Here is a 27,220-nt window from a genome sequence, read left to right on the forward strand (position 1 = left end):
CACACACACACACACACACACACACACACACACACACACGACTGGTTATGGCAGTTGCAGGACCCAATGATGCAAATGAGACTTGTTCAGAATTAAGACTTTCAGGTAGAGGCAGGAGAGAATCTCAAGTTTGAGGCTGACTTGGACTAAATGGTGAGACACTACAGCAAAACAAAAAAACCCAGAAAATCATTAAGAAAAGAATTAAGACTTCTAAGACAGTGAACTGGGCAGTGGTGGAACATGCCTTTAATTCTAGCACTTTGGAGGCAGAGGAAGGCAGACCTCTGAGTTTGAGGCCAGCCTGGTCTACAGAGTGAGTTCCAGGACAGCTAGGGCTACTCAAAGAAACCCTGTCTTGAAAAATACAACAACCAAAAAGACTTCCAAGATAGTAAAAGAATTATGTTAGAGCAAGTCCAGTGCCTTCTGAGCCCGTGCCTGCCGTGCTGCAGAGGTTGACCGGCTGTGGAGCTGGTCCCAATTAGGCCGTTGTAGCTTCTTTGTTTAGAAAAGGCAGGAGGGTGCGAGCCAGGGCTCTCTGCTCGCAGCTCCAGGCAGCAAGAGCACAGCATGTTCCTCCTGCCACCCCCAGGACTCAAGAGGGACCCAGCACTCTGGGACAAATAGCTTACTTTTAAGTAAATCTTTACAATGTTTTCCAAGCTAGCTCCACTTTTCATCTTAGCTGGAGCAAAATGGAGAGGCAGAAAGTAGCAGGCAGGCCTTTCTGAGAGCAGGGTGCTAAAGTGGTTTGTTTGTCTCTCCAAAGAGATTTCCTGGTTTCTCCAAAAATGGGGCTTGCTACAAGCTTCTCAGTGTGAGTCACAGGCCAGCTAGCCAAACAGTGGAGCTGTCCTCCAAGGACACAGAAAGAAGTTTGCCATACAGACTTCAGGCCCAGGATGTAGCCCTCTCCTGGATCCCAAATGGAAACCAGAATGACTGGCTTGAGAGGTTGCCAGCCTAGCCATAGGCAACACCTCACCTTGAAACTTTTCACTAGCCTTAGAACGCAGAAGCTCCGTGGAAGGACAAAGGCCCAGGAGAGCAGTCTCCCCCATGTGCCTTCTCTACTGGTGTTTTTGGCAGAATTGCTCCTCCAAGCCAGGTTGCCTCCCCTACTCAATACTCCCTGACGAGAAATCCTGGCTCTTCAAGACTCAAGCAGTCAAGGGTCCCAAGCCCCCTTGGCCCAATGTGCCAACAGATCCCATGTTTTAGGAGTCCTGCTGCTGGGCAGTGGTGGGGCATACCTTTAATCCCAGCATTTGGGAGGCAGAGGCAGGCAGATCTCTGTGAGTCTGAGACTGGCTTGGTCTACAAGAGCTAGTTCCAGGCCAGGCTCCAAAGCTACTGAGAAACCCTGTTTCGAAAAACAAAACAAAACAAAACAAAACAAAAAAAAAAAAAAAAGAGCCCTGCCACCCAAACTTGCACCTCACTCCTGGTCTCTCCTAGGCTGTCTGCTCCCATCACTCACAAAGGCAGAGCAGGCAGAAATGCATGATCTTGACCATGTGACTAATGAAGACCAACCCCCACCCCCCCAAGATCCCAGAACACTATATGCCAGGAGGTTATCTAGGAGGTAAAAGCAAGCTGACTTTATGTTTTCACCAACTCCAATTCTTGTTTCTTGAGACAGGGTCGTTCTGTGTAGTCCAGGCTAGCCTCAGACTTGTGATTCTCCTGCCTCTTAAGTACTAAGATCACAAGCTGTGCTATCAAACCTACAGGCTTTAGTTTTCAGATTCATGTTTACTTTTTATTTTTGGATTTTTCAAGACAGGGTTTCTCAGTGTAATCTTGGCTGTCCTGGAACTCACTCTGTAGACCAGGCTGGCCTTGAAATCAGAGATCTGCCTTCTATGCCTTCCAAATGCTGCTGCCACCGCCGGGACCATCACCACCTAACTATTTATTATTTTTATTGTTTATTTATTTATTGTTTTTCGAGACAGGGTTTCTCTGTGCAGCTTTGGAGCCTGTTCTGGAACTCGCTGTGTAGACCAGGCTGGCCTTGAACTCATAGAGATCCACCTACCTCTGCCTCCTAAATTCTGGGATTAAAGGTGTGAGTCACCACTGCCCGTTTTAATATCTTTAATAATGTGTGTGTGTGCGTGTGTGTGTGTACACATGAGTTCAGGTGCCTTTAAATGTAAATACCCTGGACCTGGTGATACAGACAGTTATGACTGGCTGCCTGATGTGAGAATTGGAAACTGAACTCTTAACCGTTAAGTCATCTCTCCAACCCTGGAACCTTATTTTTTTTCTATGAATTAAGTTATTCAATGATAATTTTTTGTTTTAGCAAATAACCCAACTCTTTGTTGTCTGTCCCAGATCATAAAAGTACTTCCACTATTAAACATCTGTTGGAAAAGAAACAGTGAAATTGTCCCTTTGTATCATATTCCAAAGTACCTCCCTGAACGGCAGGTCCAAATCCCCTCCTTGCCAGCCAGAGCCCTCCAGAAGGAAAAGGGTGGGAATAGCCCTGCCATGGTGGAGAGGCCTACAGTCTCCAAGCAAGGGCAGAGCAGAGCTGGGGAACTGTAGATACAAGGAGTAAGGGCAGGCAGGTCCTGAGAGAGGGCCTTGGCCAACAGCTGGGTGAGGAGAGGCCTGGGCATCTACATCTGATCCCGAGGGTTCTGGGGAACTACCAACACATTTAGGCAAAGAGGTGACCTGAGAGGTGTGTACCCAGAAAGGCCTAGTGGCTGCAGTGCCCTGAAGGAAGTTGTTAAAGCTGGGGATAAGGCTGTCACCCTAACCCTTTGAGAGGAGGTATGGCCGGGAGCAAGAGAAGTGTTAAGGGATGGGGCGGGGGAACACAGGGCTCTGGAACGAGGTCAGATGATGATGGAACACTGATGACAGTCGTCCCGTGGAGGAAGAGGCACCTTGAGGGAGGCTGAAAATGACCTTCTAGAGCAGAAGAGAAGCGTGGGTGGAGACCAAGGGAAGGATGCATGCTACAGTGAGGGTCTGGTCCCTGGCCAGATGCTCCCTAAGCAATTAAGCAAGACAAGAAATAAAAGACAAAAATGTTGGATGAGCCAGTAGGCAGAGGTGCTCGCCATGTGACTCTGGCAACTGGATTCCATCTCAGAGCCCGTGCAAAGGAGGGAGGGGCAACCTCTCCCCTGAGAGTTGTATCCGACCTCTACATGAGTGCCTTGGCACATGCACCCATACACATCATTCGTGTGTGTGCACACTGAAAATAGTAGTCAAATAAAAAAAATGTCCAAGATGGAAACCTGCTTTGACAGCAAGAGAGGAAGAAGCAATCTGGATGGAACGAACTTCTAGGGTGTGCTGAGTGTGAGGCAGGGTTGTGTTGGTCAAGGAATGGTCTGAGGTGAAAATGTGGGACTTTGGGGAGAAGCAAGAGGTGGGGGTGGGTCTTGGATAGTAATGTGGGTTGGAAATAGGAATCTGATTTGCAGAGGAAATGTGAGCATGTAGAAAGAGGGGGGCCAGGAAAGAAAGAATCCAGGGTTAAGGAGCGGTGGGGATCTTAGCCTGGGCCTCAGGAGAGAAAGGAAGGGAAGGAGGGGGGCAAAAGGGAAGTTTGTAGGTGTGGCCCAGGATCCTAGACAGGTGGTGATGGTGCAGGTCTTTAATCCCAGCCCTCTGGAGACAGAGGCAGGTGGATCATTGAGTTCTAGGACAGCCGGGACTACACAGAGAAACCCTGTCTTGAAAAACAAAAAGAAAATCCTACCACTGGCTTTTAGATCCTTTCTAGAAAGTAGAGGAGATTCTCTGCAGAGGAGAAAGGATTCCCGCCCCTCTGGGGAGCTGCAAGAGACCCCATACGGAACCTGGACCAGAAGTGACATGGTTCTCACTGGAACCTTAGTGGGTGAAGTGGACATCAGGATGGGTCATATACATCCAACAGAATATTATTCTGTCATGAAAGGGACTCTTATGAGATGTCCCCATTTCCTAGGTGCTGTCCTCCATTTAGCAGAACTTAAATGTCCTTCTTTTCATTTGGTTCTTACAGACAGGGTCTTACTATGGAACCCTGGCTGACTCGGAACTTGTTGTGTAGACCAAGCTGGCCTTGAACTTACATGGATTTCCCGCCGCCCACACCCCCGTTCCCCCAGTGTTGGTATTACGGCTGTGTGCCTGGCTTCTAAGTGTCATTCTAGTCTGTGTATCCTCCTCAGCAACTAGCGTGTTGGTGATACACTGCGTGAGAATTTAGGATTGAGAAAAAGAAGCCTTCTTTGGAAAGATGACATTTATAGAGCAGTGGCCCAAAGAAAGCCGCTAGCGGGGGACAGAGCCGGGACCGAGAGTTTTAGCCTGAAGCTGACAAGCCTCTGGTTTGGAAAGCAAACTTGGTCTCCTTCCAGCAGCTCGGTCCTTTGGGACAAAATGGGGAAAATGGAGAATAAAATGGCCGTCCCTCCTCCCTGTCTCCCACTTCTGCCCCAGTGGGACAGGCTTCCTTGTTTATTGCATTCCTTTGAGGAACATCAGTGGTGGGCATTCTCCGGGGACTGGCCCGGCTGGCCCATCTGCCTCTTGGCTTCCACCTCTTTCCTCTGCCTGAGATGTCTTCAAGGTTGCAGGAGATGGAGAAAGGGAAGCCACAGATGCTAGAGGGTTTCTCCCTGTGGAGTCCAGAAAGTCTAACACATGATGTGTTCTATACTCCCATCTGACATTGGGCTAGCCTGATCTGAACTGAGATCTAGGAGTCCAGCAGAGGGAACAGAATGGTCTCTTATCCCCTGGGTCCTCAGTGAACCTCTCTTGGGTCTGGGATTCTCTGGAGAGACTGTGAATAGCTCTCTAAGGTGGAGTGGGGTTGCATGCATCCGTTCTCCCCTGGCTCCTATGCCAGATGTCCTCCAGTCTTATCCCTGGCTCAGATTGCCCTGGGCACATATCTGCCCTACAAGCAGGTCACCTCTACCAGGCCTAACGGGTACCAGAGTGAGGCATGGGGATTGTGGCTCTGAGCCAGAACTGGCAAAGCACACTGTGTTCCCAGTATTTGGAAGGCTAAAGAAGGAGGATTTTGAATGTGAAGTTAGCTGGGGCTACATCTCAAGGTTCTGGACGAGGCTGAGAGGGCTAATGAGCAAGTTCCTCAGATCTGCAACCTCTCTAGGCACAGAGGCCATAGTTTTTGATATTCATTGACTTGAATTCAGGTTCTGAGTTTTTTTTAAAAAATATTTATTTCAGTTTGTTTGTTTATTCATATTAGTTCTTTAAAAATGTCATTCAGTGAGTTTGACCATATTCAAGACTTCCCTAACTCCTGTTCCCACCCTTTCCTTCCCACCCAACTCTGTGTTCTCTTTTTCTCCACCCCTCAAGTGGAAAAAAATTCATGCTGAATATTTTACTTATTTTATTTTATGTGTAAGTGTGAGTAGCTGCATGGATGTCTGTGCACCGTGTGCATGCCTGGTGTCCAAGGAGGCCAGAAGAGGGTGTCAGATCCCCTGGAACTAAGGTTACGGATGGTTGTGAGCCTCTGTGTGGGTGCTGGGAACTGAACCCCGTTCCTTTGCAAAAGCAATCATTTAATTCCTTGGCCATCTCTCCAGCTCCCACACCTTTAAAAATCCTTTTACGACATTTTATTCGTGTTGTCTGTGTGAACAGGACGTGTGTGCTACACATGGCACACATATGGAGACCCAAGGACAACCTGTAGGAGTTGGCTCTCTTTCTACCATGTGGCTCATGAAAATCAATCTCAGGCCACCAGGGTTGATAGCGGGTACCTTTATCTGCAGAGCAGTCTTGCTGGCTTCAGTTTTTGTTGCTGTTTGCTTGCTGTTTTCCCAAACAGGATTTCTCTGTGTGCTGCTGTCTGGCCCACAAACTCTCTTGGCTTTCATCATCCCACACTAATATTTGGCTTCAATTAGTGGACATCATCCTCTCAACAATTCATTTGCTGAACCACCATTAGGCATCTCATCTGTGCTGGAATAAATGCAGCGTGCTAGGCAGCCAGGGACTAACGATACTTGGTGGCCCTGATCCACTGGGGAGACAGAGAGACTGTGGAAGGAGCTAAGACAAGGGAGAGAGGAAAGAGATCTGTGGGGCAGCAGTCCAGGGGAAGCCCTTGGCAGGGGTGACTTGGCCTAGGCTTGTACTAACTCTGGGTAATGGAGAGACTGAGACCCAGGGAAGGCTGGCTGGGAAGTGTCTGTGCCTAGAGATAAAGTTGTAGGAAGGGCTGGGAAGGAGCAAAAGGGTGAGGCCCACAGTGGGATGTGCCATGGATCCACTTACCACTTCTCCTTCAGGAGTCAGCCCCGCATCCCTGCCAGCGTGGAGCCTCGCCATCGTGTTCATCCCTTCTAGATCTCTGCCCACGTGGGTCACCACCTTGGGGGACCTCCTCGGGCTTCCTTCTGTCAGGACCGTGCTGTCCCACCAGCCTCGTCTTCAGCTTGCTGGCTGACCCATCCGCATTTCCTTTGGGTCTCCTCTTGCAAGTCTGGTTTCCTCATTCCCACTCACTTCAGTTTTAGCACTAACATTAAGGATAGGACTTTTGAGTACAAGGTCTTCTGGAGAAACAGTGGGAAACGAACACAGTAACGTGACAGACTAAGGCAGCCTGTGCGCAGTCCTTGGGCTGTGGTTTCATTCCCAAAGGCAGGGAATTTGAAACACGTGGACCTCCAACCTTGGTTTCCCTCTCTGATGAGGCCTGCTCCCTCCCCCTTTCCTCCTTCATGGCTCCTCCTCTCATCTCAATATGAAACCCAGATGAGGGGCGGGTGTCTGTCTTAGTTAGGGTTTCTATTGCTGTGATGAAAACCCCATGACCAAAGAACAAGCTGGGGAGGAAAGGGTTTATTTGACTTACACTTCAGCATTGCTGTTCATCACTGAAGGAGTCAGGACAGTAACTTAAACAGGACAGGGTCCTAGAGGCAAGAGCTGATGCAGAGGCCATGGATGGGTGCTACTTACTGGCTTGCTTCCCATGTCTTGCTCAACCCACTTGCTTATAGAATCCAGGACCAACAGCCCAGGATGGCACCACCCACCATGGGCTGGGCTCTCCCCCATTGATAACTAAATGAGAAATTGCCTTACAGTCAGATTTCATGGAGGTATTTCTTCAACTGAGGCTCCTTCCTCTCTGATAACTCTAGCTTGTGTCAAGTTGACACAAAACCACCGAGTACAGCATCCCTCCCAGAGCCTCTGAGGGTCACAATCGTGCAACATCGCAACTCTACAGAGATTTGTGTCTCATTTACCTCCATCCACAGAGCGGAGGGAACTGTTGCTCAAGTGGGCTGACCACGGCAGTACCGTGGGATTCCAGAAGGGTCACAGCTTTTCTCAGCTGTGACTGCCCCGGGCAGGTGGAAGTTTGATCTGGACTGGTGATAAAAACTCAGACATAAAGCTTTTACCTACTATATGTAGGTCCCTGGATTCCATTCCCAGAACCTTAAAAAAGATGGAGAATACAGTCTCCTTACCACCCATACCACACCGGCCTCTCAACTCAAAGTAGGCAGGCTTCCCTGGGTCCAGCATGACCCTTCAGAAGCCCTGAGCATTTGAGAAGCTGTGTTCAATGGCCAGATGCCTTAGGAATGAGGGAGCCAACCCTTCCAGTGTTTGTATGTGTCTCCCATCCAGGTGCTGAGGATGGGAACAGGGCTGGCAAAGGTGTCAGCTAATCTCTGGTGTGGAAGGGTCATGTGAGGGAGGTCTATCTGACCCCTCCATTTCTGACAGCCTCCAGGTCTCTCTGAGGGTGGTCCACTGGGCTGTCATCACCAACAAGGAGTCAAGGAGATTTTAGGCTCGGCAAGGCCCTTGTTGGGTATCTCGTACCCCTTCCTGCCTTGGTCAGGGCTGAGAGCTCAGAAAGTTCAGGAGGGCTGGGGGTGTAGTTCAGTTGGTAGAGTGCTTGCCTGGTATGCACCGGATCCTGGATTTGACTCATGGCACACCATGAACCAGATGTGGCAAGGCACCCCAGCAGTCCCAGCACTCAGGAGGTAGAGGCAGGGGATCAGAAGTTCAAGGTCATCCTCAGCCTCACTGTGGGTTGGGATCAGTCTGGGCTGAGACACTGTGAGAAAGCCTGTAAGGAGGCAACTCTGTGGTCCCACATCGGATGATGGCAAAGCCTTCAGGTTAATGTGAGGAATTCTGTTTGAGGCCCTAATTCTTACAGGGTTTGCTGTACAGTTGGGATACGATGGGTATGGGAGAGTCTTCCCCAAGCAGCCTGATCTCCTACCAGCTTCTTATCCTCCAGGTAGGCTCCTGGCATCTGAGATGTAGTCATTTCTTTTTCCATGAAAGAATTCAAATTGTAATTCCCTAGGCCATTGGATAGATGCCCAATTCTACCTACTCTGTAAATTCTAAATACTAAGTAAAGGGGACAAAGGGGCTCAAGTAGGACAAGGATCAGAACCTCACGATGTCATCATGGTTTCAGTGAGCACTTTCCTTTTTTCTTCATTTGAGACAGGGTCTCTCTATGTACCTCTGGCTGCCCTGGAACTCACTCTGTAGACCAGGCTGGGCTTGAACTCACAGAGCTCTGCCTGCCTTTGCCTCCAGAGTGCTGGGGTTAAAGGTGTGTGCTACCACTGCCTGGCTCCAGTGAGCGCTTTTCCTAGGGCTCCCAGAGCAGTCACACAGCCCTTCTTGGCAGGGGAGCTTGGTCTCCCTGCACACAGCTAGGTGCGGAACCTCGGGGGCACACAATTATGTAGAGGCATAGCTGGGGGTTTGCATACAGACCAGCTGAATGCAGAACCAATGGGCTTCCTCCATACCTCTAAAAGACAAAACATCTCTAGAACAATCTGAAGTTTTTCTGACAGTGCTGAAGGGAGCCAGAGACTTCCTAAGGACAGAAGCAGTCCTTGACAGGTCTGTGGAAGGGGCTGTCTCAGAGCAGGCAGGGCCATTACCCACAGACCACCAAGGCACTGCTGTGTGCCCGGAATGCTACAGTCCCTAGATGGCAGGAGAATCTGGAACCTTTATTGTCACTCCGGATAGAATGAGGCAGGAGCTGGAGGGAGTTCACCCCCTCTATCCCCACTAGCCCTGGCTGGGTTGTCTGTTCTGCCCTTCATGCCAGCCTGAAAAGGGGCTGTTCTCCCAGGGGACTCGTGTCCAACTCCTCTGCTCTCCCTTCTGCAAACAGGTGACACTGACAGTGTTGGGGGCTCCTACTGAGAGGTTAGGGGGCATGTGGGGGGTGGGTAGGGCAGGGTAGCTTCCTAGGAAAAGCAAGGGATCGAGATCTTGGGTTCTGAGAGAATGTGTAGGACCGGGATGGTTAGGTGGTGAGGGGGGTGTATTCTGGAAGCAGGACCAGGAGACATCACCACCTGCTTCTCTTGCTTTCCTGGTGAAAAACTAGCCTTGGTCCTGGAGGAAGCAGGGCCAAAGGCAAGAGGAGGCCTGCCAGGCTGTACATTCCCACACACCGAGGCTGCCCACACTGTGCAAGGCACTCCAAGACCACCAAGGCCAACTTTAACATTACTGAGGCCTGGAAAGACTGTCCAACGAAGACAGTATGGGGGACCCAGAGTCACTGCCCCAGTCTGGAGCTCGGGCTGGGGCAATCTGGTTGCCTCTGGGGCAATCTGGTTGCCTCCAGTTGGAAAGCTTTCTGGGGCCCCTCAGATTCTAGGAATGCAGTAAGAGTGGCTGGCATTGACACTCTGAGTCAGGGTCACCTCAGATGTGCTTTGGGGAAGAAACGAATGCACCTGGACTAGAGACAGTGAATCACAGCTGAGGAGGACGGTCATATTATAGGCGTCCCTGCCTCCAGAGAGGGTCAGAAGCAAAGACCATTCCCTTCCAGCCTTCCTATAAGCAACTCTTCAAACTAGCTCCTCACTCCTTATAGCTGTCTAGGGTCCAGGAGACTCCAGGGGGAGTCTTCACCTGCTCAACATCAGGTGAAGAAAGAGATGGCTGGGATAGGCTTAGCCTAAGTTAATACAGAGCCCTTGGCTCCTGCCTTCAGTGAGCTCTTGTCTATGGGACTTTCAAATAGACAAACTAGTCCTCTCCTCTCCTCCCCTCCCTTCCCCTTCTCTCCCCTCTTCTCTTTGCTCCTGTTGGCACTGGAAATGAATTGGAGGCAGTGGTATCACTTCTGAGGATCCCTCTCCCCTCCCTTCTCTTTTCCTCTCTGTTGGCCCTTGAAAATGTTGACTTTTCTGTCACAGGAAGTAGCATCAAGAGGGTCTGGTCTGGTGATAGGACAGTGCTGTGTTTTGTTCACTGAAGTCCCCAGGGCTTTTAGAAACAGGACACCATCACATGACCATAGGCCTGGAGGAAACTGGTGAGTAGTTGCCTCTCACCTCTGACCCCAGGAGAGGTCCTGTCACGTGTCACAGGCCACCGGAGGTTCCCGCGGTCATCCTTCCCATAGCATAGTCTCTGCGTGACTCTGGACTCCAGACCCATCCCGCTGGGCTTCCTGTAACCTTTAAGCTTTTCCCTGAGGGAACGATCCTCCTCCCTAGATCTCTCATCTGAAGGCTGCTGGACCTTAGTCCTCTAGGTCTTTGTTACATTTAACCTAAACTCCTTTTGCTCTAAATGATGAAAGGTCAGGTAAGGTCTAGAGATAGCCAACGCCGGCAAAAATAACCCGTGGAGTCCATCAGGATACACAGCACCAGTCCTAAAAACAAAAGCAAGCAGGCAGCCCAGACTCCCTCTCAGATAAGTGTAGAGGAGGAGGCTTGGCGATGTGCTGGGAGCTGGACTCTGCAAAATCCCAGGCCTGGGAGCAGTCTGTGCTCCTTCTCCTTTTAAGGCAAGGTCTGAGCTGCTAGGGCTGCACTTGCTCCGACACGCCACAGCCCCATTCATTCCTGGCTATTTGGAGGAAAGCAGTGATTAATCAACGTTTCCCCACCCCCACCCTCTGCCTGTTTTACATTTGGTTCTTTTTAAAGTGTTGGCACACCTCTTGTTAGATCCTAGTCAACCTAGACCCCAGCTCGGAGGTTTAACTGGAGGGCTGGCAGCTGGTGCCGGATAAGGTCAAAGGGGAGAGGTCGGGGTGTGAGGTCTGGGAAGAAAAAAGATTAAAAATGTAGAGATAAAGTTTTGGTTGGGAGTTCTGAGTCGGAGCCTGGGACTGTAGGGGTGGGAGGTGGGGGTGATGGGTGAGGTTCTGTGGGTGGTGTGGCACAGGCAGGGCCAGAAGCCTTGACCCCAATGGGAAAGGCCAGATGCTGTTGCAGTGACCGGATGGCTACAGATGAGGCAGTTGGGCCTGAACCCCAGTTTTGCCTAAGCCTGCCCAGTGCGGTTGGTCGTCATCTCTGCAGATCTCAGCCTCCTTCAAGCCAAACCTGAGAGCCAAGCGGTTTGGGCATTCTGGAGGGGTGGCTGGGCAGTGTGCAGTGGATGGGCACATCTGGGGAGCAGAGGAAGGAAGGAAGGTAGCCGGCTCTGTCCCAGGCCAGACCTCCAGAGCTTTGCTCAAGACATGGTCCCACCCAAGGCTCTACATCATTGTCCCTCAATGAGAGGAAGGCATGATGCACCTGGTAAGATAGGAGATGTGAGTCCCAGGCTAATCTGAAGAGGGCTTTACAAAGGTCCCTAAAAGGAAAACTGCCCCAGGTGAACTGACGGACCAAGCCCAGCTTCCTGGGAACCAGAGAGTACAGGGCCTCTCTGCCTCAGTTCCACCAACAGCTCCAGTGACACTCTGTACAATAGTACCCTCTGGGCTTAAGGTTTAAAGGGGTGCAGTCCAAGGCCTTATCTTCCAGGCCTCAAGCCCTTGCCTGCCTGTTGTGATTGTGGTAGAGGAGCCAAGGAACCCCGGGCTGGTCCCTAGTATGATGCTTGTGATGTGGGTACGGACTCTTTCTGTAGGATCACCCTCTTCTCTACCCCTCTGGGAAGGGTGCGGTAATGAAGGGCTGCATAGCCAGAGGGTACCAAGGAGTGCTGTTCTTCCAAACCCTGCCTTCTCTTCTTCCTGTACCCAGCTGGGCACACCTGAAAGAAAGGAGCCCTTCCCGGTCTCTTCATATTAAAAACAAGAAAGAACAACTGCGGGAAAGGCCCTCACACACATACATCCCTTAGCAGCCCAGGTGCTCTGGGCTCCTCACCCTAGGTGCTTGTTGGCCAGCCTGTCTCATCAGAGGCAATTGGCCACTTCCTCTACTCTTGGCCAGGAATGAGAAACAAGCACTGTAGAAATGTTGCAAGGCTGCAGAGTGGGTCTTGAGCTTTGGGGGTCAAACGACCCTTTCACAGGGGTCATCTAAGACCATCAGAAAACACAGGTATTACGAATACATTACGATTCATAACAGCAGCAAAATTATACTTATAAAGTAGCAATGAAACTAACTTTATGTTTGGGGGTCACATCAACATGGGGGATTGGATTAAAGGGCCCTGGCATTAGGAAGGTTGAGAACCACTGCTTAACAGGGAGAATGAGGGCTCTGTGGAGGTGGTCGGTGCCCTGTGCTGCCTGGAACACTCAAGCCTCTGCCGCCTCTCTAGGGTACATCAACATCACAGAATCTGTAATCACACTGGAGTCTCGGAATCCTGGAGTCCACCGTGCAGGCTTCCCACAGTGGACTCCAGTGTTCTCCACAGAGAGGGACTTGTCCCTGGCAAAGTTAAAAAAAAAAAAAAAGACAGGGTCTCAAAATGTAGTCCTGGCTAGCCTGGAACTCATTATGTAGACCAGGCTGGCCTCAAATTCAGATCTGCCTGCCTATGCCTCCCTAGTACTGAAATTCAAGGCATGTGCCACCGTGCCTGGCCCTCTCAAAGCTCTTTTTTTTTTTTTTTTAAGATTTATTTATTACGTATACAGTGTTCTGTCTATATGCATGCCGGCTGACCAGAAGAGGGCACCAGATCTCATTACAGTTGGTTGTGAGCCACCATGTGGTTGCTGGGAATTGAACTCAGGACCTTTGGAAGAACAGCCTGTGCTCTTAACCTCTGAACCATCTTTCCAGTCCCCCTCAAAGTTCTTACTAAACAATAGAGACAACAAAACTATGAACTGTTGGGGCTGGAGAGATGGCTCAGTGGTTAAGAGCACTGACTGCTCTTCCAGAGGACCTGGGTTCAATTCCCAGCACCCACATGGCAGCTCACAACTGTCTGAAGATCCAGTTGCAGGGGATCTGACACCTTCACACCATTGCACATAAAATAAAAAGTTAAATAAGCCATAAAAAATATTTTTAAAAAAACACAAAAAACTATGAACTGTTAAAGAAGACACACATTTGGGGCTGGAGAGATGGCTCAGCAATTAAGAGTTCTTCGAAGCCGGGCGGTGGTGGCGCATGCCTTTAATCCCAGCACTCGGGAGGCAGAGGCAGGTGGATCTCTGTGAGTTCAAGACCAGCCTGGTCTACAAGAGCTCGTTCCAGGACAGGCTCCAAAACCACAGAGAAACCCTATCTAGAAAAACAAAACAAAAAAAAAAAAGAGTTCTTCCAGAGGTCCTGAGTTCAATTCCCAGCAACTACATGGTGGCTCACTACCATCTGTAATGAGATCTGGTGCCCTCTTCTGGGGTGTAGGTACACATGCAGGCAGAACACTGTACATAATAAATAAATAAATCTTAAAAAAAAAAAAAAGAAGGGGCTGGAGAGATGGCTCAGAGGTTAAGAGCATTGCCTGCTCTTCCAAAGGTCCTGAGTTCAATTCCCAGCAACCACATGGTGGCTCACAACCATCTGTAATGAGGTCTGGTGCCCTCTTCTGGCCTTCAGACATACAGACAGACAGACAGAATATTGTATACATAATAAATAAATAAATCTTAAAAAAAGAAGACACACATTTGATGGAAAAGTGCAGCTATTACATCTAGCTAATTAATTAGTTCCTTTTTATTTCAAGGATATATACACACACATTCATGTATATATGTATGTATAGGCATATATATTCATTCAATGGGAGAGAGAATAGATTTAGAAATATCCTTAGTTGGTAAAGTAAAATGTAGCAATGCTATGTTGATCATTCCAACTTTTTTTTTTTTTTGAAAATGTATTGGCTTTGACTGAGGGTGTAGCTTGGTGATAAGAGCACTTACCTAGCATGCGAAAGGCCTTTGTTTGATTCTTAGCAAAACACACACACACAATTCAGTGTTCAAAGCCCTTGATTCCCCTACGGAGCAGGGCTGAATTAGAGTGAAGGCTAGGAAACACTCATCGTGAATGCAGAATAAATGCACAAGGTGCTCCACACTCAAGGAGTCTTGTGTGTGTGTGTGTGTGTGTGTGTGTGTGTGTGCGCGCGCGCGCACACGTGGTAAGAGAACAACTTTTGGGAACTGGTTTTCTTTACCATGGGACCTGGGGATCAAAAGATTATCAGGCTTGCATGGCAAGTACCTTTGCCTGCTGAGCCAGTTTGCTGGTTTCCTTAATGTATATTATAAAATAAAATTGGGGCTGGAGAAATGGCTCAGTAGTTAAGAGCACTTGGCCAGGCCTGGTGGTGCACACTTTTGTCTCTAGCACTTGGGAAGCAGAGGCGGGTGGATCTCTGTGAGTCCAAGGCCAGTGTGGTTTCCATGGCAAGTTCCAGGCCAGCTAAAGCTACATAGTGAGACCCTGTCTCAACATCCCACTACCCCCCCCGCCAAAAAAAAAAAAAAGCCACTTGCTGTTCTTGCAAACGACCCAGGTTGAGTTCCCAGCATCTACATATATACTCACAGTCATCTTTGACTCCAGTTCTAGGAGGTCCAATGCCCTCTTCTGCCCTCTTCTGCCCTCTGAGAGAACTGCAGGCATGTGGTATACATACAAACATGCAGGCAAACACTCACACAATTAAAAAAAAAAGTAAATATATCTTTTACAAAATATTTTACTGTAATTTATGTGTACAGGCATTTTGCCTGCATGTGTATCTGGGTACCACTTACATGCCTGGTGCCCAAGCAGACCAGAGGAGGGCATCTGAAGTCACACAGGGTTGTTAGCCTCCGTGTGGTGCTGGGAACTGAACCTGGGTCTTCTGGAAAAGCAATGAGTGTTCTTAATTTCCAAGTCATCTCTCCAGCACAACAAATAAGTTTTAAAAAAACAAAATAAACACGAGCAAGTCTATAACAATAAGCATTCAACACTGTAAACGAGACAGTGTTAGCATGCGTGGATTTCTAAGGATGCTCTGTGGAGAAGCCGTGTTCTTTCTGCAGGTGTCCATTCGCACATGGCTCACCCGAGACCATGAATCTGATGAGTCTGTTCGTTTTCTGAGGCCTGAACCCAGTCCTGCCACTACAGAGCTCAGCAGAGGCAGGCTGTCAGTCTTTCCCCCATCCAGTGTCCTTCAGAGACTCAAGGGCACTTCCACAAGCCTCCTTGGCTGGTCCCCCAGTCCTTCCCTCCCCTCCCTTTTAGCCAGCTCTACATGTTTATTTTTCTTTTCTGAATTCTTAGGAAAGCAAGCAAGTGGGGAGGAAGACAGATGCCAAGAACGGAGAGGAAAAGGGCAACGATGCCAGCAGGAAGGCCCTAGGCCCCAGACAGGACTCAGACCTGGGCAAAGAGCCCAAGAAGGGTGTTTTGAAGAAAAGTTTCTCCAGGGACCGAGAGGAGACTGATGGCAAAGGGGCTGAGAAGCCCAAGGAGGAGAAGGCCATCAGGGGCATTGACAAGGGCCGGGTCAAGGCTGCGGTGGACAGGAAGGAGGCTGGGAAGGATGGCAAGGAGGAGAGGTCGGCAGCCCCGAAGAAGGAAGAAGACAAGACGGGGAGTGTCAGGAACGCAGGCTTGAACAGAGAGAAAGATAAGAAGAGAGAGGAGGAGCCCAGCAAGAAAGAGGAAGAGAAGATGGCAAAGAGCAGAAGCACAGTCTCCCAAAGGGAGGACGAGAGGCCGAAAAAGCCAAGTGAGAGCACAGACAAGAAAGCAGAGGAAGAGGGTGCACAAAAAGGAAGTGGGGACAGAGACTCGAGAAAGGAGGAGGAAAAGGCTAAGAAGGAAGAGAACAGACCTGATAAGGACGTCAAGGAAGAGAGCAAGACCAAAGCCTCAGAAAAGCCGGCCCCCAGTGGCCCCAGCAAACCCTCTGAAGGGCCAGCCAGAGCAGAGGAGGAAGCAGCTCCCAGCATATTTGATGAACCTCTGGAGCGAGTGAAGAACAATGACCCAGAGATGACCGAGGTGAATGTCAACAACTCCGACTGCATCACCAATGAAATCCTGGTCCGCTTCACCGAGGCCTTGGAGTTCAACACCGTGGTCAAGGTGTTTGCCTTGGCCAACACTCGGGCCGACGACCACGTGGCCTTTGCCATTGCCATCATGCTTAAGGCCAATAAGACCATCACCAGCCTCAACCTGGACTCCAACCACATCACTGGCAAAGGCATCCTGGCCATCTTCCGGGCCCTCCTCCAGAACAACACGCTGACAGAGCTGCGTTTTCACAACCAGAGGCACATCTGTGGAGGCAAGACCGAGATGGAGATCGCCAAGCTGCTCAAGGAGAACACCACCCTGCTCAAGCTGGGCTACCATTTTGAGCTGGCTGGGCCCCGGATGACCGTCACCAATCTGCTCAGCCGCAACATGGACAAGCAGCGACAGAAACGGCTGCAAGAGCAAAAGCAGGCCCAGGAAGCCAGCGGAGAGAAGAAAGACCGGCTGGAGGTGCCCAAAGTTGGGGCTCTGGCCAAGGGCTCCCCCAAACCATCACCCCAGCCATCTCCAAAGTCTGCTCCAAAGAACTCACCTAAGAAAGCAGGTGCTCCGGCAGCCCCGCCTCCCCCTCCCCCTCCCCTGGCCCCACCCCTTATCATGGAGAATCTCAAGAACTCACTGTCACCAGCTACCCAGAGGAAGATGGGAGACAAAGTGCTCCCTGCCCAGGAGAAGAACTCACGTGACCAGCTCCTGGCTGCCATCCGTTCCAGCAACCTTAAGCAGTTGAAGAAGGTAAGTGATGGCGGGCACGGCTGTGGGCCAGGACAGTCCTAGGCTTGTAGGAGAAGGAAGGGTATAAGGGAACACAAGCTGAGGAGCCCACATCCAGCCACAGGGCCTCAGGTCCCTACACCTCTCTGTGAGGCAAGGCCCCTTCCTTTACAGCACTTCTGGCCTCCCACTTCACATTTCCGCCTCTCCACCTGTAATCAAACCTGCATTGCCCTAGGGATGGAGAAATGGCCCCTATATGCAAGGCTGCCAAAGGCCCGGCCTGCAAGCTTTTTTTTTTTCTCCATTTTTTTTTTCAAACAAAAATAATTTTGGGTCTATTTTGTTTACTCTCAGGATCAACCCAAGTCCACGGGCTAGTCTGCCCTAAAGGTCACCCCTTGGGAGAGTCTACTTTAAATGACCAGTGTCTTGGACACATGAATGTCTCGGGATCTCTTGATTCTTACACCCCTGTCTCCTTGGAAGTCCTACTTGAGTGACAGAGTCCAGGGTCATTTGTCTTCCTGACTGGACCCCTGAATCAGGACATCCTAACCGAATGCCCTAATTAGGCTGTCCCATTACCTCCATTATCGTTGTGACTAAAGACTAACCATAAAGAAGAACCAGCTGTAACCCTTGCTGTCAACACCTCACTCACCCACCCCACAGACACACACTGAGGTGTTTGGGTTGTTATCTTTTTGCAAGGAAGGAAAGCGAGTTGAACTCTAGGGTACCCTGTTGGGCTCCCTGAGCTAACCGGCCTCTGCTTTGCCTTACAGGTGGAGGTGCCCAAACTGCTCCAATAGGACCAGGCATCTGGGCACCGGTGCCAATGCCATGACTGCCCAGACTCTAGTACCAGGGCTACACCAACCCCCGCCACCCCACCCTGGCTGAGCTGTCGCAGTTGTCCCTGTCCACCGTGGGAGAGCGCGAGACCTGGGCCATGCTCGAGGGAAGACACCTCGTCTCTTCTCACTTTCCTTTTCTTGTCTCCGAGGCTCTCCAAAAATTGCTTTGAAACCTGGAGCTGAAGTTCCTGGACAAGAGGAGTTCTTTGAGCACGTCACAGAGAAGATGGTACCGTCATATCCCATGTAGCAGGCATGCTGCCAAAGGCTTCCAATGCAGAGAGGATGTCTCCCAGGGACCACACATCCACCCCAGCCTCACTGCCTCCAGGGCCAGGATTCAGGCCTCTGAGGAGCCCTTGGGGGAAGCTGCTGGGCCAGTGGCTCTCTATGGGGCAATGGTAGACGGATGGAGAGGGCATGGGGGTCCAAGGGCAGAGCAGGAGAGCTGAGGAGGCTACCAACCCCTTTATCTGCTGTGCCTGGGCAGCAGGCCTGGTTGGAGGTGCCTGACAGAGAGGAGGCTCCAAATGGAAGTGGAAAGACAGCAGCTGGACGGACATGAAGGGTTGATGCCAAAGCAGACGTTTTCTTCACATCACCTGCTGCTGTATAAATAGCTATATATCTGTTTTTCCATAAGATTTTGATAATATATGCAAACCTTTAGCTGCCAGCGGCCATGCCTCACCTCTTTTCATGTGTTAATGGTTCTGACGTCCACTCCAGGTTCCCTAGAAGGCCTCCAAAAGCTCAGGGTCTCTGCCAAACCGTTCAAGGTCTTTGTGGACACCAACTGTGGAGCCTGTGCTGTACGCTGCAGAAAGGGCGGTATGGGGGAGTGCTTGAACTCCCGAGGAGACAACCTCCTGACCTGGTGTTCCAGGGCTGCTCCTCAGTCAGTCTCTCTGCCTTATATCTATGCCCAGAACTGTTCTCAGGGGTGACAGGGCAACGAGGCACACAGGCCCAGGGATGGCTATATTAGGCACGTTCAGGGACGATCCTTCTGGGACTCTTCATACTGTGGGCTCAGGGCCAGCTCCTCAACTCACAGCAGTTATAGGCAAGGAAGGCACAGAGAACCAGAGTGACTGAGTGAGGACAACACCTGCACCAGGGTGACTTCAGGCCAGGGTGCTCCAGCTGGAGACAGAGCCACCACTGGCCCAGTTAGGGGTGAAGCTCAGTGTTAGCTCCTATGGCTAACACAGAGGCCTCAGGTTCCACCCCCAACACTGCCCTCACAAGTCTCTTTCTGATTCTTACTGACCTGGAGGGAGCTGTGGCGCCATGAAACTGCCACCTTGGCTCTTGGTCACAGACAGGTTTGCTGCCTCCATTATTTTATTTTATTTTATTTTATTTTATTTTATTTATGATTAACCTCAGTAGTGGAGAGCAGAGTGCTTGGAATATGAGTGGGATCCTACCTCCCTACAGAAGCAGAACAGGCTTAAATGAGAGAGTCAACTCCTATCCCAGCGTCCACTCCGACCCCATTCCTCCCCAACCCATCCACTGCTTAAGTAACGGGTATTCCCGGGGAGGAGAGAAACCAGCTGGCTCTCGGCTCTCCAAGGGTGTGATTTGGAGCCAAGCCCACAAGCTCGCACATGATGGGTACAGGGCACTAGCTAGATGCTTAAGGGTGTCTTCTGCTGATCTTTCAGCCAAGCCCCTGGAAGCTAACAGCCTCGCTGTTTTGCAGATAGAATTAGTCAGCGGAGCATGTGCACATGGCTAATAAGAGGCAGGACTGAGGTCTTCACTCCTTTCTGCCTCTGAAAAACGGACCGGTGATAGTGTTTTACAATGGCACTGAAGGCCAGACAGAACCAGCTAACCCAGCTAGTAGTATTTTTTTTTCTATATAGACCTGGCTAACCTTGAACTCAGATCTTTCCGCCGAGGCTGTGTGTATTAAATGCGTGTGCTGAGCCAATCTCTAGCCTTAAAGTGTCCTTCAAGAACCTTTCATCTTTGCAGCGTTTTTAATGAAAACACGATTTAGCCGGTGGGGGTGCGAAACCGGGCGGGGGGGGGGGGTGGTGATGAAGGAGGGGGTAGTCACGCCTTACCTCCTCCCAGAGACCTCTAGGCTTGGGATGATGTAATCATTTCTGAGTGCGTTTAAAGCTTGATTGTGGGAGCGCAGCGCCACCTCGAGGCAAACTGCGTCCCAGGCTTTCTGCTCTTCAGAGCTGCTTAAAGCTTGGACCTAGAGCTGGCCGCGGAGGTCAGGGGAGAAGACCAGAGGGTGGGAAGGGACCTTGGCCCCAACTACACGACTGTCGGTGCAGCGCCGGGGTAGGAGCCAAGTGTGGAGCGGAAGCTTACGCTCAGGATCTGCGGGATTCGCAGAAGCGTTCCTGCCAGCTCCACGTGTTCCGCGGTCCGCCTGCCGCACCCGAACCCGTAGTCACCTAGCCTGCCGCACTAGAACCCTCTGTCTAAAACTGAGGAGAGCCTGAACTAGTATTAGAAAAGAGCTATCCACATCCAGCTTCTGCGTTTTACAAGGGAGAGAAAAAAAAGGGGGGAGGGGGTTCAAAGAAAGCAAATGATCGTTCAAGTTAATGAATCCAGACTCAACTCCAGGTTCCCCTTGAGAATAGATCCACGGGAGAAGACACCTGACCTCAGCCTCTCCGAGTAGCTTCCTCCGCGTCGTCTTCCCTGTTCTTCCCCGGGTTCCATTCCATGTTTGCTGCCCCCAAACCGAGAAATCCTTCTCTTGCTCTCACTTGGCTCCACTTTCCCTTGCCAGGAGACGCCAAAGCCTGGGACATGGGTCTGTCTGACATCATAAGTGGGCACCGGAGGTTGCTGAGGCTCTCAGGAGCGCAAACGGCTCCAGGTCTGGCTACCGTTGAGAACTAAGACCTGGACAAGGGTCACTCACTCAAGACCACGATTTTCTGGAAAACCAAGTTTTCCAGAGCACAGCCCCCATCGAGGACGGCAGATGCTATCCAGCTGAAGGCAGCATGGAAGTCAGGCCCAGGACCAGGGGTACAACATCCATTGGGTGGCCTATATTGCCTGAAAGCCTTCTGCCCTTCTGGAACTCCCTTCTCCAGCCCTCCAGCCCCTGGTCCTTTCCTTCAGACAGTTGTTAGCTATCATGTGGGTGCTGGGAACTGAACCCGGGTCCTCTGGAAGAGCAATTAGTGCTCTTAACCACTGAGCCATCTCTCCAGCCAGCCATGATTCCCTTTCTTAACCTTTTCATCGGCTCCACTGTATTCCCATGCTATCTTTGCCCTACTTTCCCAGCCCCCAAGCCCCTCCCAATCCCTTGGAGCTCTGACACCCTCACCCCAGATGAATACCCACACCGGAATTCGTGTTTGCCTGGGTTTGTGTGTGTTTCATCCCAGAGCCTCACACTGGCAGTTATAGGCCAATGTTTTTGTTAAAACAAAACACCTCTCCTCTTCAACCAGATCTCCTATACCAGCCCCTAGGCTGTTAAGTGTTTCCTCCTAGTCCAGTAAGACCCCACTTACATCATTAGGGTCTTACAATATTAGTTGGTTGTTGTCTTGTTTTTCGATACAGGATTTCTCTATGGAGCCCTGGCTATCCTGGAACTCACACCGTAGACCAGGTTGGTTTTGAACTCGGAGATCTACCTGTCTTTGTCTCCACCACCATGGCCGGAAAGTCCCCTAGTTCTTAATGGCTACTGTCTGACCCTCCGGCAGCCCTGCTTGTGTTCCTGAGATGTCTGTTGGTTTTCAGGGGTGCTAAGTGATGGAAAGGGGCAGGTACAGCCCCCTCTAGGCTCCCTCAGGCGTGCTGGGGGGTTGGAATGCTACCCTCATTGAAAGAGCTCCAGGCTGTGACAGAACTCCGCTGACTCCTCCCTCTCCCTACCCTGCAAGGTTTCTCCTTTCTTCTTGGCTGTGTTCACTGGAGCTAGCCCTTCTCCACAGGCAGCTCTGGCGGCTGTAAACCTGCCTCCTGCCCTATACTACAAAGCAACTTGTCATTGGTCCCAGACTGTTGACTCAAGGACAGTGAATTCTGTTAGGGCCCTTAAACATTAACACCATTTCTCTCCAAATCTTGGGAACCTTATCTTGTACCTCTCACCTTAGCTTCCAGGCAAAGATGGTCTTCTTGCGTGGGTGTTTTTTTTTTTTAAATTGTTGTTGTTGTTTATTTTTTTTTTGTTTTGGTTTTTCAAGACAGGGTTTCTCTGTAGCTTTGGAGCCTGTCTTGGAACTAGCTCTTGTAGCCCAGGCTGGCCTCAAACTCACAGAGATCCGCCTGCCTCTGCCTCCCGAATGCTGGGATTAAAGGCGTGTGCCACCACTGCCTGGCTAGTCTTCTCAAGTGTGACGGAAGAATTTGTACATGCCAGCTCCATCTCTTTCCCCTACCCTCAAGGAGAAAGTAAATTTGTAGCTGTGGGCCAGTAGCATCAGCTACCCCTTTGTGACAAGGTTCATGTTCAGGGGGAAATTCATGTGCCCCTTGATTTCACCCAGGAAAGGAAAGCTGTGAATTCACTCAGGAGCAGATCACTGCGCAAGGCAGTCTATGACTCAGGCCTCAAAGCTCCTGCCTTCTAGATTATATAATAAGGGGTAATGCCCCCTGGGTATGTGGCTACAGAGGGCCCTGAGGACATGGTGACCACAATGTCCCTACCTAGAACCTGGAGGGGTGCTGGAAGCCAGAAGCCAGAGGCTACATTGAGCTAGATTTCCTGAGGGTGGTTGAAAAAAAAAAGGCTGAATTTAGGGAGCTGGGAGAAGGGGACACTGGGTAAGCTGACATTCTCCCTACTTGAATCAAAACTATTAAAACAGTTTTGGGATGTGTCTTAAGAGCAGAACACTTAACTGTCATGCCTAAGGCCCCCAGTCCCATTCCCAGTATTGCCAAACTTCAAAACTATGGAATTCTCTTTCCTGCATTTGTCACCAGATGTCTTGAGAGTGGAGCATAAAGACTGTGACTTCAAGTGTCAGAACAAAGGAACACTGGCAGACAGTTCTGGATACCCACTGCCACCCTCAAGTCCCTCCTTAGGTAGCCTTCACAACCCTTGTATTTTTGGTTGGGAGCCTAGCCTTTAAAGGTTGAGCCATCTCTCCAGCCCTAGCCTTCACATCCTTATTATACCTTACCCTGGGCTCCTGGTATGGGCCTGAAGGACCTGACACCTTAGCACCCAAGAGGATCAAGCAGTTGACAACAACACCTTACACCAGTCTGTTGGGTGGTCACGTCTCTCCACTTGGCCCCTAGCCTTGGGCCTCTGGTCAGGAAGGAAGGACAGAGTCAGCGTTTCAATTCCATTGCTCATCTTTCTGACAACTATCGCCGCCAAACAGATGAAGGCACTGGGGTTTGGGGACGTTCAGAAGCATACTCAAGCTCAAGGTCAGACAGTGGTGAGACCCAAATCTAAGTGTGCTTGGATGGACAGGTGCTTTGTATAGCTGGTAGTGCCTCGGATGTTCTAGAGGCCTGGCCCCAAAATGCTGGTGGGGCCACAAATCCATCTCACTTTGGAAAACAGCCCAGGGATCCTCAGGGGTTCTGCCTGGGATGGGGATGATGGTAGAGCGCTCCTCCCACTGGTGCTGCCCTCCCCTGCTGTGGGATGTGGACCAGGCAGAGGTCTGGGTTTGGTAGAAGGCAGGGCTAAGAGAGGGGTGAATGGAGCCAATGATTCCACTGACAGGAGTTACATCATTACAGCTTTAATCCTGCAGGCCTGAGCTCTGGCCAGTGGGGCAGCCAGAGGGAAGTGCTGTGGCCAGCCATTGATAGAGTCCCCCACTGTCTCCATCTCAGCCCCAAGAGGGCAATTAGGAGGGGCCCAACCTTTCTGATTGGGATCCTGGGAGCAGAGGGACTGCTGAAAACAGAGACTGTGACCCGGGCTCTCACTTTACTCTGCCTCCCAGTAAAAATAGCTCATGAACCCCAAGCCCTCCCTACCCACCCCTCATTTATGGCCTGGTTCCAACTCAGCTCACGTTCCACTTCTCTGGGGCTCTGTCCCCAGGACGGCCCAAGGCTTGGCTTGATCTGGGGTCTGGTGACTAGAAGACCCATGCCCACCCCCAGGGCTGGATGCAGGTACAGAATGGGGAATCTCCCAAAAAACGGCATCATGGAAGGGACAGCAGAGCCACAGCTGTTTCTTCAGGCTCCTGGGTAAGAGGGCTGTGGTGGCATATAGGGGGGAGGAGCTGAAAACCAAGGAGACAGGATGAGGGTCAGTGGGGCCAGGAGTGCCTCCCCCCCATGGTGTGCAGGTTCCATGGGAAGAGAAGCCTACAAGTTTCCAAGGAGAAATGGAAGGAGTCTGGGAAAGGGTTAGCAGTGAGAGAGGTAGGTAAGGTCCTGGAGATGGGGTTGGGGATTTAGCTCAGTGGTAGAGCGCTTGCTGGCAAGCGCAAGGCCCTGGGTTCATTCCTCAGCTTCAGGGGCGGGGTGGGGGAAGGTCCTGGAGCAAGGGTGGGTGGGAACAAGAGGAACAAGGATTCCAGGCTATACACTTACCTGCAGGGTTGTAGATTGGGGGCCCAGCTGGGTAGAGAGGATACTGGGGAGCAGGACCACTAGGTGGGTACATGAAACCAGGCTGGGGAGGTACAGGACCAGCTTTGGGGTCCGGAGGGTATTGGTATACTGGCTGCATTGGGATGCCTGTCATCGGAATCTCCTGGCCTAGAAGAGAGACAAGAATCAGCATTTTAAACACCCAGCTCCCATGGAAACCTCCTCCTGTCCAGGAAACCAAGGTAAGCACCCTGACAACTGCCCAGCAGGCTTCTAGGTAACCAGTCGTGGCCTCTGCCTCCCAAAGCTTGCTTGCCCAGAGCTGAATAGAGAGCTATGTATGAGGCTACGCGGGTCAGTCTGTGTTGACCAAGTTTGTTCCCCTGGGCAGGTTTCCGAGCCGTCAGAAGGCAGAGCCTAGCATGGGGAATGTCCCCGTTGGGTAGAAAATGGGCAGCTCCAGAGGCTGGTGTCTTGTAACAAAGCACAGCTGTCACTAAGGGGGTCCTCCTCCACTCCTCCCCTCCCACACTCATCTCCCATATGGTGTCACTGTTTCCATGTTTATCGGGCTTGAGCAGTTACATGCAACACTCAAACACACATCCAAAGTACTGGAACGCACCCAGTTAATGTCCACTACCACAGACCCCACCCCATATACCCAGCCACAGGCACGCTTATACCTGCTGCCCACTTACCATCAACAGGTACCCTCCTGTGAACGACTGAATGCGCATGTGCATGCACACACAAGAGCACACGTGTTCCCATATGCTCCCGGACACGTTTCTGGGTGGCATGTGAAGGCACCCAGAAACACTCACTACTAGAGAATTCACCAATCCTCGATCCCTTTGGTGCCCTCGGCAGCAATCAGCCCAGCCCACCTCAGGCTCCCCTTGCCTGGTGCTGTGCATACCTTCAAATGGACTCTGGAGCTGCTGGCGCCTTCGGTATAGGTAGCAACAGGAACAGAGGAAGCAGCAGATGGTGGTGGCAACCACAGCGACAAAGAGGATTACAGCAGAGGCGATGCCTGCTATGGTCTTGGGACTTTAGACAAAAAAACAGGTCCTCTCACCTTCCAACACTCAGAAGGAAGTCCTCACTGTGCTGGCGCCAACTCCTGGCCAGCAGGCAGCCACAGCATGCTAAGGCTTGGGGTTCCTTGCGAGATTAATTCTGCCCACCTTGTTAGTAGAGTTTAGAGACCTCTACTTCCCAGGAGGCTATGCTCTCTGGCTGGATAGTGTGAAGCATGCTGGGATTTGTGGTGTGCCCACCTACTCCTGGTTTCACATCTACACATTAAGTGGTTAGATTTAAAATGTGTTGGCCTCAAAGGAGCCTTTGAAATAACATAGGGTCATTATTATCAAATCTCACTTGACATTTCCCCTTATATCTGTTTTATATGTTTGCAGGTCCCTTAAAAAAGTTTGAAACCACTAATTTGGGGGCTAAGAGTGTCACTTAACAGAAGCAATGTTGACAGTAATAAGGACCTAAACTAAACCCAGCTTCAACACTGAGCTGGGTCAGGTGGGGGGAGGGGACGGGAGGGTAACAAAACCTTTAATTTGGGCAACTCTGTTTTTGTTTATCTGTTTTTTGAGACAGCTTCACTTTATAGTTCAGACTGGTCTGGAACTCACGTTGATCCTCCTGCCTCAGCCACCTGAGTGTTGGAATTATAGGTGTGAGGCACCAGGACTGGATAACAACTTCCATATTCTTTAAAAGGTAACTGATCCATAGAGGACAAGTGTCTCGGAAAAATCACACTGCTAGTATGAAGCTGGCCTGGGACCCAAACCCAAGTCTTCTTCCTGCCCTCTTGCCAGAGCGTCTACAAAGCCGCTCTGCAGTTTGAGTATTAACCGGGTACACTCCCTCCCAGGATCTGCCAGGATACAGGAAGCTTCTGAAAACAGCCCAGGCAAGCCCATGATAACTAACATCAACCAACCAGCTCTCTGTCACCATTTGGAGTCTTGGTGACTCCTTCAGCTAAGAATGTGGAGGTGGGTACTGGAGGCAGCGGGAGGCCTCGAGAGAGGGTGGCCAGGGAGTCCACAGCCCACCTGAAGGCCAGGCAGTGTTTCTGCTGTCTCTCGGTGATGAGTAAGGTCAGGTCCCTGCAGCAGTACCGCTGGTAGCAGGTCCCGCAGCAGAAGGTGAAGAACTCACAGTCAAATCCCGGATGCCAGGAGCCATTCCGATCCAGATACCACAAGCAGTCTTCATTCGCTTGCGCTGCGGGCAGGGGTTTGGGTGCCCAGTGGACACCAGTCCAATTTAGTTCTGGCCACCCTCAACCCCACAGGCTTGGGAAGCTGAAGGCTCACTTTTGTTTCCACCCTGAGGGGCTCGGCCTCGAAACTCTAGAAACCCCCCTCTTCCTGAAGCTGAACCCCGCGCCTGGGGTTAGGTTCCCACTGCCTGACCTCTCAGCGCCCTTTCTTCCTGTTCCAGGGGCACCTGAGAAGCGTCTGGGGCGCGTGGACAGCCGGAGGACAGCCTGAGGATAGTCTCCAGGGACACTGACCGATCCCTTTAACCCCTCCCCGATCCCGCCCCACCTCACTCATCCTTGTGGCTCCCCATCCCTTACCCAGAGGAGTCCCCAGAACCAGCAGGACGACGGCAGCCAACGGCACGGCCCCGTGGGACACCGCGGGCGGCATGGCAGGAGGGGGCTGGGAGCGGCCAGGACGGCCTGAAAAAGGGGCCGCAGGACAAAGCTGGACGAAGCCGGCCGGCGGGAGCTGCAGCACCGCCCAGCCCGCGGACAGGCTCTGGCTTCTCTCCCGCCTCCTCGGGGCGGGACTAACGCCTCGCCCGCAG

General features: G+C 51.1%; 2 protein-coding genes across 2 annotated transcripts in view; one reads left to right on the forward strand and one right to left on the reverse strand.

Annotated features, from left to right (window-relative positions):
• Lmod1 (leiomodin 1) overlaps positions 1-19,790 on the forward strand; it is a 45,054-nt gene extending 25,264 nt beyond the window's left edge. Inside the window, exons 2-3 of the mRNA XM_041649334.1 lie at positions 15,501-17,000; positions 17,768-19,790. Of these exons, the coding sequence (XP_041505268.1) occupies positions 15,501-17,000; positions 17,768-17,794 (1,527 nt within the window). The 3' untranslated portion in view covers positions 17,795-19,790. The remainder of the gene's footprint in view (positions 1-15,500; positions 17,001-17,767) is intronic.
• A 3,479-nt stretch (positions 19,791-23,269) lies between these two features.
• Positions 23,270-27,220, reverse strand: Shisa4 (shisa family member 4). The gene is made up of 5 exons (XM_041648774.1): positions 26,988-27,220; positions 26,458-26,629; positions 25,293-25,426; positions 24,371-24,538; positions 23,270-24,057 (listed from the first exon to the last, which is right to left on the reverse strand). Exons 1-5 carry the CDS (start codon positions 27,058-27,060, stop codon positions 24,011-24,013), a joined length of 594 nt encoding a protein of 197 aa, XP_041504708.1. The 5' UTR covers positions 27,061-27,220; the 3' UTR covers positions 23,270-24,010.

Source organism: Microtus oregoni, unplaced genomic scaffold, assembly GCF_018167655.1.
Source record: "Microtus oregoni isolate MIOR12 unplaced genomic scaffold, Mior012 000003F_ref0000135, whole genome shotgun sequence".
Lineage (NCBI taxonomy): Eukaryota > Metazoa > Chordata > Mammalia > Rodentia > Cricetidae > Microtus > Microtus oregoni.

What these genes read in the sequence shown, in the direction of transcription:
- Shisa4 (XM_041648774.1), bottom strand. Translation starts at nt 27,060, where the DNA reads ATGCCGCCCGCGGTGTCCCACGGGGCCGTGCCGTTGGCTGCCGTCGTC. An exon ending in GGTTCTGGGGACTCCTCTGG is followed by an intron (nt 26,630 to 26,987) that starts GTAAGGGATGGG and finishes CCCTGCCCGCAG; the next exon opens with CGCAAGCGAATGAAGACTGC. An exon ending in GCTCCAGAGTCCATTTGAAG is followed by an intron (nt 24,539 to 25,292) that starts GTATGCACAGCA and finishes TCTCTCTTCTAG; the next exon opens with GCCAGGAGATTCCGATGACA.